The 12,307-nt window shown below is 32.9% G+C and overlaps 1 protein-coding gene across 2 annotated transcripts in view; it reads left to right on the top strand.

Annotated features, from left to right (window-relative positions):
* Positions 1–12,307, top strand: part of LOC139519028 (breast cancer type 2 susceptibility protein homolog) — a 42,472-nt gene that overhangs the window by 14,807 nt on the left and 15,358 nt on the right. For both annotated transcript variants that reach the window (XM_071310742.1, XM_071310743.1), the window contains exons 8-13: positions 835–887; positions 2,534–7,091; positions 7,776–7,811; positions 8,381–8,456; positions 8,987–9,168; positions 9,812–10,140. In XM_071310742.1, coding sequence (XP_071166843.1) covers positions 835–887; positions 2,534–7,091; positions 7,776–7,811; positions 8,381–8,456; positions 8,987–9,168; positions 9,812–10,140 — 5,234 coding nt within the window. The remainder of the gene's footprint in view (positions 1–834; positions 888–2,533; positions 7,092–7,775; positions 7,812–8,380; positions 8,457–8,986; positions 9,169–9,811; positions 10,141–12,307) is intronic.

A 12,307-nucleotide genomic window follows, 5' to 3' on the forward strand; every position in this document is an offset into this window, starting at 1 on the left:
AAAAAAGGGGGGGTATACTGTTTTACCTCTGTCTGTCAGTCCGTCCGTCCGTCCGTCAGTCAGTCCGTCCCATGAAACTTTCGTCACATTTTTCTCAGGAACTACACATCCACCCTTTCTGTAATTTGGTATCAACATTTATATATGTCAGCCATACCGTGTGATGCGTTTTCAGATTCATCACTTGACAACTTCCTGTTTACCGAACACTTGTCTGATTTTACACATGATAGCCAAGTTGAAAATTTTCGTCACATTTTTCTCAGGAACTACAATACAAGGATTTCTGAAATTTGGTTTCAGGATTTATATAAGTCAGCTATACCGTGTGATGCGTTTTCAGATTCATCACTCGACAACTTCCTGTTTACCCAACACTTGTATGATTTTACACATGATAGCCAAGTTGAAAATTTTCGTCACATTTTTCTCAGGAACTACAATACAAGGATTTCTGAAATTTGGTTTCAGGATTTATATAAGTCAGGTATACCGTGTGATGGGTTTTCAGATTCATCACTCGACAACATCCTGTTTACCGAACACTTGTATGATTTTACACATGATAACCAAGTTAAAAATTTTCGTCACATTTTTCTCAGGAACTACAATACAAGGATTTCTGAAATTTGGTTTCAGGATTTTTATAAGTCAGCTATACCGTGTGATGCGTTTTCAGATTCATCACTCGACAACTTCCTGTTTACCGAACACTTCCATATTTTTACACTATTAATATTATCCACTTGCGGCAGGGGTATCATCAGTGAGCAGTAGCTCGCAGTTTCACTTGTTTAATCTGTTTTTGTACTTTTTTTTAATCTGTTTTTGTAGGTTTTAAAAGATACAGTGATTTGGTTGAAGTTCCAGCAAAATCCAGTGCAGAGGTTTGATATAGTCTATATGTTGTTACTCAAATATACACATTATGTAAAATGATAGATTGATGGGCCATTGTTGTTTAGTTATGTAAAACATGTGAAAGAGAAATGATAAACATGATGAATATACATGGTAGCCTTTTTTCATGACGTCACAATGGGAATTTGAAAGGAAAGCAAGAAAATTGTACGCCATAATTAGATTTTGACCAACGGCAAACCGAGATCAAACAAACCATACAATTTTACATTGATTAAATAAAAATTATCAACAGGTCTTTAAAAGTATAAATCGAGTAAGAATGAAAGATAAAGAGATGTCCTATTTACCAACCTGACTTCTTTTCATATTATGATCACTGTAACGTAACGGTACCCAAATTGCAACGAGTACCCAAATTGCACCTATTTAGCAAAAATAGCAGCGGACATCTTACAAGATTTCCTAGAGACTACACAATTTGTATTTTTATGATTTGATACTATGCTCATCTTTCAACATAGGAAAAAATATTTAGATATGCACAAAACGTTCACAGTATTTATCAATAGATGAAGTGTTTACTGAAAAAGCAAAATGTACTGAAACGTCGCCATGCGACGTCATCAAAACGTCATCTTTTTAAAATGATCAAATACAATATGTTACAAGTACCAATTTAAAAAAAAAATGAAGAGTAAGCATGGATTTATATCCGATTGTTCAAAATATTTGAGGAAATTAAACAAAAGCTCTGTTATTCGACTTTTGACGATGCAAATTTAAGCATAGATGCAATTTGGGTACTCCTCATTTCAGAATCATTGATGGTTTGGAGGTCAGTTTAGACCAATTTTTCTATGATTCCATATGGATTAAAAATCGAATAGGTATACCTTTATAATAAAGAAGGATAGGGCTACAAAATAAACACAGAATGGACATTATTGTCTTTATCATAAAAAAAACGTAGGTGAAAAAACTGTCAAAATAGGTGCAATTTGGGTACCGTCACGTTACACAGATAATTGCAAGCATTTGCACACACAATATTTAAAATGTAGATGAATGTTTCAAATAAATGTTTTGAATAAGAATATGACATGTATTTAATTTACCTTGTTTACAATTTATGAACATAAAAGTCAACAAATACTTTTAAGCAAGATTTAATTGATTAGATTCATTATCTTTTATACAAGTGTAAATAGAGCACTAGTATAAAATTAAATCTTCTACTGGATATATACATGTATAAGAAGATGTGGTATGAGTGCCAATGAGACAACTCTCCATCCAAGTCATAATTTGTAAAAGTTAACCATTATAAGTCAAAGTATGGTCTTCAACAGAGAGCCTTGGCTCACACCGAACAGCAAGCTACAAAGGGCCTTAAAAAATGACTTGCGTAAAACCATTCAAACGGGAAACCAACGGTCTAAATCTATATATAAAACAAGAAATATTTATGAACCACATCAATAAGAGAACCACTGGATCTGACTTAATACAGGTGCAAACAAATGCATTGAGTTTAAACGTTTAAATGGGTACCAACCTTCACCCTTACCTGAAAAAATAGTGTAACATCACAAAATAGAAAGACACATGTATAGAATTCATATTTGTATTAAAGAAGGATCACATTCAATATCTCTCTTGATCTTTTCAGAAAATAAACACATCGACTTCAGACATGTACACAAGAGCTTCAAGGACAACTAAGGACATGTCTAGTACACCAACATCTACCAAGAGAGATTCCACAGAAATCAAACGTAAAAGACTTAGTCTGAATCAGCAGGACTCTAATGAAAATTCTTCATCCAAAAAAACTGCCAAAGAATTATCCTCCCCAAAGTTTCCCTACGAAAAAACTGTCAAAGAATTAACCTCCCAAAAGTTTCCATTTGAAAAAACTGCAAGTCCAATTAGGTCAACTTCAGCAAGTGTAATAACAATAGATATCCCTAATCCTGTCAGTGACATGTTTGAAGATGATCTACCTGATGATTCATTTGCAAAGGAAATAAGTATGGATGGTACATTGGAAAAACTCTCTGGTAACTCAGATTACAAACAAACCGTGTTTGGTACATCTGAAAATGTATCGACTAATATAAGCAAATTAGGAAAGTCTGAAAATTTGGAAAAGGTACTTAAAGAAGGTATGCTAACAATTACACCAAATGCTTTGAAGAATAATTTCAAGGAACAGTACAAACAAAATGAAGAAATAATCAGAAAAGATACAACCAATAACATGAGTGAAAAACAGTCAGTAAATGTCAGGGGTGAAATGTTTCAAGGATTTCATACTGCAGCAGGAGGCAAAATTAACATTACAGAAAGCAAGTTATCTGAAGCTGAGAAACTCATGGTGGTAGATAGCTCTGATTTTATGGCTGAATTTACTGATGATTTCATAGTAGATCGTAAGTTAAAAGTTAAAAACAGAACAGAATTTGAACAAGTGAAACTCCAAGGAGAGACTTCAGTGGCATCTGGTATTGAAACTAAAGTACTTGATGTGAAAATAGAGCATGTATGCAATAATGTCAACCAAAACTCAGATTTCAATAAAAACAGTGAAGTTTTATTCAGGGGTGATAGAAATCTTGTAAAGAAACTTAATTCTTCTCATGCTATAGATGGTAAAAATAGTGTTTTAGGGGAACATTTACAGCCTTTAGATAAGCAATTTACTGCAAGTTCAGAAAAAAATATCAACAAGGGCAAGATACTTTCAGTAAGTTCAAATCTGGAAATAAGAACTGAATTACAAACAAGCCATGGTTTAAGTGGAGGTTTCTCAACAGCTTCTGGAACAGGAATTAAATGTTCAACTGCAAACCTTTCAAAGGCACAGAAATTATTTGATGAAAAAGAAAATGTAGATATAAGTAAAGATTCATCTTCTAAACTTAAATATAATGGATTTGAATCAGCATCGGGAAAACAATTACCTATGTCACTGTCTAGTTTGTCTAAAGCAGAGAAGTTAATGGAAGACATGATCAGTGACAATGAGGATAAGGCAAGTGTTTCTAACATCAGCCCTGTCAATAGAAGTAGAGGGTTCTCAACTGCTGGAGGAAAGACTTTCAAAATCTCTCCATCTAGTTTGTCAAAAGATAAAGCTTTAACCTCAGACCCAGAAAATAATCAATGTGAAATAGAAGGGAATATGCCTGAACAATTAAATCAAACAAAAAATGACGAATTTCAATGCCATGGATTTTCTACAGCCTCTGGAAAACAGTTTAATATTTCAGCGTTAAGTTTGTCCAAAGCACAGAGTTTAATGAAGGAGTCTCAGGACCAAGAACAATCAGATATAAGTGAAAATGATAAAGTTGCTATGCCAGAATTTGCCTCTGCCTCGGGAAAAAGTCTCAATTTATCCAAATCTAGTCTATTAAAAGCACAAAACTTTATGAATGAGAAAGAACTTCAGATTGTTACTCCTGAATCAACATTAAAGGCAAATACCAAAACAGGGCTATGTAATGGCCTTCTGAGTGGATTTTCTTCCGCATCTGGGAAAGGTTTAAATATTTCTTCAGCCAGCATTTCTAAAGCTACATGTCTGATGAAAGAAATAAATGGTGAACAGGAACATTTAGGATCTGATATAAAATCAAAGAAGGAAGACTTTGAAGAATTTTTCAGTAGTATACTCAAACAAAATGGATCAAATGATTTGCTTACTGATGCAGCTGCGAACACAAATTTACTTGTTGAAAGTGATTTGGAAAAAGAACTAGAAAATATGCTGACAAACAAACAAAATAAAAAGGAAAATATTCAAGTTCAACCAACAAAATCGTCAAGGTTTCCACCTGGTTCTAATGTTCCCAAGGGATTCAGACCTTTCAAACCTCCAAAAATTATAAGCAAGCCAAAAGTTGTCCATCGCAGCAAACCTGTGCCAATCCATTGCACATCTGAAGTAGATAGTGCAAAAGATGTAATGATTAAAGCTGACATGGGTGAGCCTTTGAAACTAGAACCTGAGAGTGAAGACAATTACTGTGGTCATACTTCTGATCTGATTAAACAAAACAACAATAATAATATAGACAGTACTTACTTGGACGAGGTGTTCTCAGAAGAAATGTTGGCATCTCAAAAATTCAGTCCAGAATCTGGTCGTCCATTGAAAAAATGTGGACGTAAAAGGTTGACCTCCTCTGTTACTAGTGATGATTTAGAACTGATCGAAGCTGAAAAAAGTATGGAGCTAACAAAATATACAAAGTTAGAACACCTTCAGAAAAATGAATCAAAGAATGTCACATTTACTTTAGGAACAGGTGGAGACAATAAAAGTACTAAAATAGAAAATTCAGAATATGAACTGGATATTGATTTTAAGGGAGATAACTCTCAATTTGCCCTTGAAGAAGTTATGGATCCTGGAAATGAATTCACACAAGTTTTAGTTGATACTGATAACAGAGATGATGAAGTGTTACTGAATTGTGAAGTTTCTAATCAAGCGTTAATTCAAGAAAAGAGAATAAAAGCTGAAAATTTAGTGCAACCTATGAAAAGTAATTCAAATATTGCAACTGATTCTACTTTGGATTGTATTCCACAAGCTTCAGCTTTGGTGAATGAAGAGACTGAAATGAATGTTGACTCTGATATAACATTTAATTTTAAAAATCAAAATCCCTTTCAAAGTGCATCAGGGCCGACTGTGTTTGTGTCAGAGAAAGCATTACAGCATGCTAGACAAACAACAAATGAGGAGGACACAAAGAACATTGAAGGTTTAGGAGAATCTTTTCATCATCCAAGAAAGTCCATGGAATCAACTATTTCTAATCCTTTCCAAAGTGCTTCAGGAAAAACTGTTTTAGTCTCTCAAAAAGCTCTTGTGCATGCAAGGAAAACTTTAGATGACGAAAACATTGATTTGTTTCAAAGTGTTGAAGTTTCAGAAAAAGCTCTCCAGCATGCTAGGAAAACACTGGATAATTCAAGTTCATTTCAAAATGCATCAGGCAAAGGCATCTCTGTTTCACCAAAATCTCTTCAACATGCTAGACAAACACTTATAGATGATGATTCTAATCCTTTACAGAGTGCTTCAGGAAAGATTGTTCAAATTTCAGAGGCACCTCTTAAACATGCTAGAGGAACATTTAATAAAGAAGTTTTTACCCCAAAAGACAATGAATTGAGGAAAGAAACATTGAAAGAGGCAAGTGGCAATCCTTTTCAGAGTGCTTCAGGGAAAAATGTACTCGTTTCAGAAAAAGCTCTACTTCATGCCAGAAAAACACTGCATGAAGAAACAACCAACCCATTTCAAAGTGCTTCAGGAAAGAATGTTGAAATTTCAAAGAAAGCTCTACAGCAAGCAAGAATAACACTGAATGATGAAATGACCAACCCTTTTCAAAGTGTTTCTGGCAAAAATGTTGAAATTTCAAAGAAAGCTCTACATCAAGCAAGGAAAACACTAAATAATGAAATGACCAACCCATTTCAAAGTACTTCAGGAAAGAGTGTTGAAATTTCAGAAAAAGCTCTACAGCAAGCCAGGAAAACACTAAATGAAGAAATGACCAACCCTTTTCAAAGTGCTTCTGGCAAGAATGTTGAAATTTCAGAGAAATCTCTCCAGCAAGCAAGGAAAACACTAAATGAAGAAAACAAAGACCAGTCAATAAAAAATGTTACTAATTCTGAAAAAAATCTTCAGCAAACTAGGAATACATTGAACAATGAAACAAATAACCCTTTTCAGAGTGCCTCAGGAAAAGGGGTTTCCATTTCTGAAAAATCTCTACAGCAAGCAAAGAAAACATTAAATGATCAAACTCTAAATCCATTTCAAAGTGCTTCTGGGAATAGTATGATTATATCAGAACAGTCTCTCAACCATGCCAGGAAAACTCTGTGCGATGAATCAATTAATACGCCTAAATGTGTGTCTGGAAATACTGAAATGAATTCAGAAAAGGCCATACAACAAGATAGGAAATCATCTGGACCAAATCATTCAGTGCAGTGTGTTCCTGTTTCCAAAAGGGTTTTGCCATTTTCTGATGACCATTATAACAAGAACATGTCACCTTCACTACAAGCAAGCAGATCAGCAGTAGAAAATACAAAGAGAAAGAGAAGTGATTTTGATGATGATTTTGATATTCCCTTAGAGATGTTAGAACAGATGGAGAAGTTGGGTAAAAGACAAAGGACAGATGTACAAGATGGTAAGGAATATGTGTGTAACATAACATTGGATTGAAAAATAAACTTTTGATACTAATATACTGTGGACTCATTTACTTTCGATGGTACCAACTTTCGTGGTTGAAGGAAAATTACCTTTTTCGTGTATCACGATATTTAATTTCGTGGTTTTGGCTAAGTCTGCATACAATCCTTTGAAAATTTGTAATTCGTTCAACATTTAAATTCATGGTTATCCTGTACCCACAAAATCCACGAAAATTTGTATCCAACCAAAATTAATGAATTCATAGTATAAGAGTGCTTCAACTAGCTATAGACAATGCTAGACACAAACATAATAAACAAAGATTTCAAAATGCCTACTTTGGTTGCTGTAGTTTAACGGGTTGTGTTACGTTTTGTTAATATTCAATAATAACACTAAATAACATAAATGTACATCACAATAATGTAATGTCATAAAGACAGATGCCTCACAGCAAAAGAGTATGATAAACGTTAGCGTAATATTAACAGTTACTATGTCTGATTAAATACACATTAGTTACTATTTTTAAACAGATATTACAAAACAATTATATGACATTACATAATTCATTTTAAGGTTGTATCATTTACTAGAAGATGTGGATGATGGGACATAGTTTTTATCTGTTCTTATGTAAATGTATATTACAGTTTTTTTTAACATTACCTTTTAGGGAGAAGAAAACAGTCTTTGTCTGCAGGTCCTGAAGGTAAGAGTTTTAACAAATTTTACAAAAATATTGAAAATAACAAAATTTATATTCTCAAAAGATATGCACATTTCATTGTGTTTAATGAATCTAACACTATTATAAATCCATGACAAAAGTATGGTCGTTATTCGGAATAAAAATTTGCATCCAAAGAAATAAACTGAGAAACATATTTTTAATTTCCCAATAATTTCATGGACATGTTAAAAGTAAAAAATAAAAATGTTACTACAGATAAAAAAAGGAAATAAAAAATAATAAGTTAAATATAGCCTCCTAAATACTGCTTTTGAAAAATGATGATTTGATTTGAGATTTATCTTCTATGCACCTTTGTATTGTACCATACCCCATATTGTTACAACTACGTGTCTGAATTACCACAAAAGGTTCAATTGTTTAATTGTTATTTAGAAAACTAATTCTGTAAAGTATGGTCACTGTTGATCTTGTGACATTTGGAGGTATTACTGCCAGAGCGGTTTCTGATTTATCTGCCATGCATTTTGAATTTAAGTTCAGAAATCTGCGATTTTTGGAAGGAATTTTACATCATTTAATTGTAGATTACAGTAAAGACAGACAAGTTCCTGGGTTTTCACCAAAGCCATTAAAGAGTCAGTCTGTACACACAAATCAGAGGTATTTATATGACATTATGTGTCAATACAAGTGTGAATTAAAATGTCCCTCCAGGATTTATCAGAATTCTGCTAATGTACTAGACATACCCATAACATGTAGGTCCTTCCTTATCTTTCAGTATCATATACCATGTATATTAAAATATTACAGAACAATCATATTAGTTAACACTGACATGAGGCAATCTTTTTGTAAAGTTTTACAAAATGTAAAGACTTGTTAAATATATTTTATCTTTTAAATTCACATAACCATACAGAAATACCCCGTATTTATAATGGTTAAAAAAATAATTAAATGATTTGAAAGATCTGTAAGTCTTTTGTGCTTTGATTAATTTTGAATATGTACTTACAATAGACTGTTAATATTTGTCAAAATATGTTCCACAATTTCACTATATCTTTTTCAAAGAGATATAAAAATCTGTCCCTATAGTCATGTTCTAATGGGAATATGAAGCTATTATATTCAATGTGAGTACAATTTGTATTTCAATATGTGCAAAAATCATTTTTTTTCTTCAGGACCAGAATACAGGAATACCTCTCTAGTGATACCAGTATTGACACTAATGTAATCCCCAAGTCTACATTTAAAACACCATACAAGCCATCATCAGCACCCACAGAAGATATAACAACTGTATACAGTAATAAGGTTAAAGTAGCAGCTCCAGTTTTTGTACCCAAGACTACTAATATCCAAGGTTTGTATAGTTTTATTACCCTAAATAATGTGTGGTCCCAAGCTCTGAACAGACTTGTTATGGCAAGGAATATCAAGAATAGTATTTATATTTATCTTTTTCTTCTATGGGAGTGTTTAACAACCTTTATTAGCTATAAAGTGGGTGTTTCTGTTTATATAAATACTGTAGTAGACATTTATTGAAAATATAGTTTCATAGAAATGCAATTTATACATGATTAACAAAGCATTTTCTATTCCATGTGTATTTTGTCAGAATTTTCTGTTGGACAAGTATTTTTGTACTCTTTTAGAAAATAGATTTTTATCTCCCATATATGGGCATTATGTTTTTCGATCTGTGCATCCGTGCATCTGTCCGTCTGTCCTGGTTCAGGTTAAAAAAATTTGGTCAAGGTAGTTTTTGATGAATTTGAAGTCCAATCAACATGAAACTTAGTACACATGTTTCCTATGATTATTCTATCTAACTTTAATGCAAAATTAGAGATTTGATCCTAATTTCACGGTCCACTGAACATAGAAAACGATAAAGTGAGTGGGGCATTTGTGTACTATGAACACATTATTGTTGATACTTATGATTATTCTTTGTTGACAAAGTCTTCAGTTCTTTTTAACATGAAATATTTTTGTTACAGGAAAGAATATAACTGATCAACAGAAAAGAATACCTTTACAACCAAAGATGTCAAATAATATAAAGGTTGAAAACCAATTGGGTATAAGAAAAGACATTTCTGGTCAGGGATTAAAATCAAAGGGTTTAAATCAGACTTCTGCAATGAATGAAATCAGCAAAGACACAGTACAGATGATAGAGAATGCCAGGAAACAACAACAAGATAAGATCAAAGAGAGGTCGAAGACAAAGGTCATCCCAGTAGAAGGAAGGTTGTACCAGATGAAACAGTCACATAAAAGATTTAAACTGAAAGATGTTATCTCACTTAGTAGCAATATTAACCAGGTATGATTTTAGAAAATTTAAATGAGCTGTCAATATAAATTGAAACGAAAACAGCTTTCAAAGTTCAGAATATGTATTTTTTATGCCCCGTCTACGATAGTAGTAGGGGCATTATGTTTTCTGGTCTGTGCGTCCGTTCGTCCGTCTGTTCGTTCGTCTGTTCGTTCGTCCGTTCGTCCGTCTGTCCCATGTCAGGTTAAAGTTTTTGGTCGAGGTAGTTTATGATGAAGTTATAGTTGCATCCATTTGTAACTTTACATACATAGTCATTATAATAGGGAATTTCTAAAAAGTACCTCAAATTTAGGTTTTGGTCCTCATTTCATGGTTCATTGAACATGAAAATGAGATTGTGTGAAACAGCTCTTTGCCAGGTTAAAGTTTTTGGCTTCAGGTTAAAGTTTTTGGTCAAGGTAGTTTTTGATGAAGTTGAAGTCCAATCAACTTGAAACTTAGTATACATGTGCCCTATGATATGATCTTTCTAATTTAAATGCCAAATTAGAGTTTTGACCCCAATTTTACGGTTCACTGAACATAGAAAATGATAGTGCAAATTTCAGGTTAAAGTTTTTGGCTTCAGGTTAAAGTTTTTGGTCAAGGTAGTTTTTGATGAAGTTGAAGTCCAATCAACTTGAAACTTAGTATACATGTGCCCTATGATATGATCTTTCTAATTTAAATGCCAAATTAGAGTTTTGACCCCAATTTTACGGTTCACTGAACATAGAAAATGATAGTGCAAATTTCAGGTTAAAGTTTTTGGCTTCAGGTTAAAGTTTTTGGTCAAGGTAGTTTTTGATGAAGTTGAAGTCCAATCAACTTGAAACTTAGTATACATGTGCCCTATGATATGATCTTTCTAATTTAAATGCCAAATTAGAGTTTTGACCCCAATTTTACGGTTCACTGAACATAGAAAATGATAGTGCAAATTTCAGGTTAAATTTTTTGGCTTCAGGTTAAAGTTTTTGGTCAAGGTAGTTTTTGATGAAGTTGAAGTCCAATCAACTTGAAACTTAGTATACATGTGCCCTATGATATGATCTTTCTAATTTAAATGCCAAATTAGAGTTTTGACCCCAATTTTACGGTTCACTGAACATAGAAAATGATAGTGCAAATTTCAGGTTAAAGTTTTTGGCTTCAGGTTAAAGTTTTTGGTCAAGGTAGTTTTTGATGAAGTTGAAGTCCAATCAACTTGAAACTTAGTATACATGTGCCCTATGATATGATCTTTCTAATTTAAATGCCAAATTAGAGTTTTGACCCCAATTTTACGGTTCACTGAACATAGAAAATGATAGTGCAAATTTCAGGTTAAAGTTTTTGGTCAAGGTAGTTTTTGATAAAGTAGAAGTCCAATCAACTTGAAACTTAGTATACATGTTCCCTTTGATAAGATCATTCTAATTTTAATGCCAAATTAGAGAATTTATTCCAATTTCACAGTCCTTTAAACATAGAAAATGATAGTGCGAGTGGGGCATCCGTGTACTGTGGACACATTCTTGTTTCTCTTTTATTACTAATATATGTGTTTATTTTTGTTGGATAAGGAAAATCAATGTCACAGTGTAGATACTATTCTGTACGCTATCCGGAAGTCGCGATTTTCGAAGCGAGAACTTTTTGGATCACATTTTAAATTTGATGGGTATACTGAATTAAACGGTAAGTTGATCATCTGTACATTGCTTAATGATTAATTCAGCCGACATCAATATTCTCAAATGGTTTAGAATTAAATTCCGCACATTTAATATTCGCGTCTTTGCCTTAATCAAGAGATTTTGAAGTGCATCACTAAGAAAAATCAGTCGGCGAACCTAAAAACAATCTTTTTGCCCTCTTAGTGTACAAATTAACGTAAAAACCAGACTTAATTAACTCAATGAAGTATATTTCAAGTGGTGGTAAAAGTTTCAACCAGATCTTTGAAGCCAGAAATAAGAAAATTACACTTGTTTGAATTTCTCACTGTACGATCAGTCTCGCTTGTTTATTTTAAAACTGTATGATCAGTCTTTATGTCACTGTATTCTAGTGGTGATTTCAATGTTATTTACGATACATTAGAAGGTGGCATTTTTCTAAATAACACAAATAATTTCAATACATTCACATCCTGAAAACTTATGAAACATGTTTTAGCTTGATAGGGTGT

This window comes from Mytilus edulis, chromosome 4 (assembly GCF_963676685.1).
Source record: "Mytilus edulis chromosome 4, xbMytEdul2.2, whole genome shotgun sequence".
Lineage (NCBI taxonomy): Eukaryota > Metazoa > Mollusca > Bivalvia > Mytilida > Mytilidae > Mytilus > Mytilus edulis.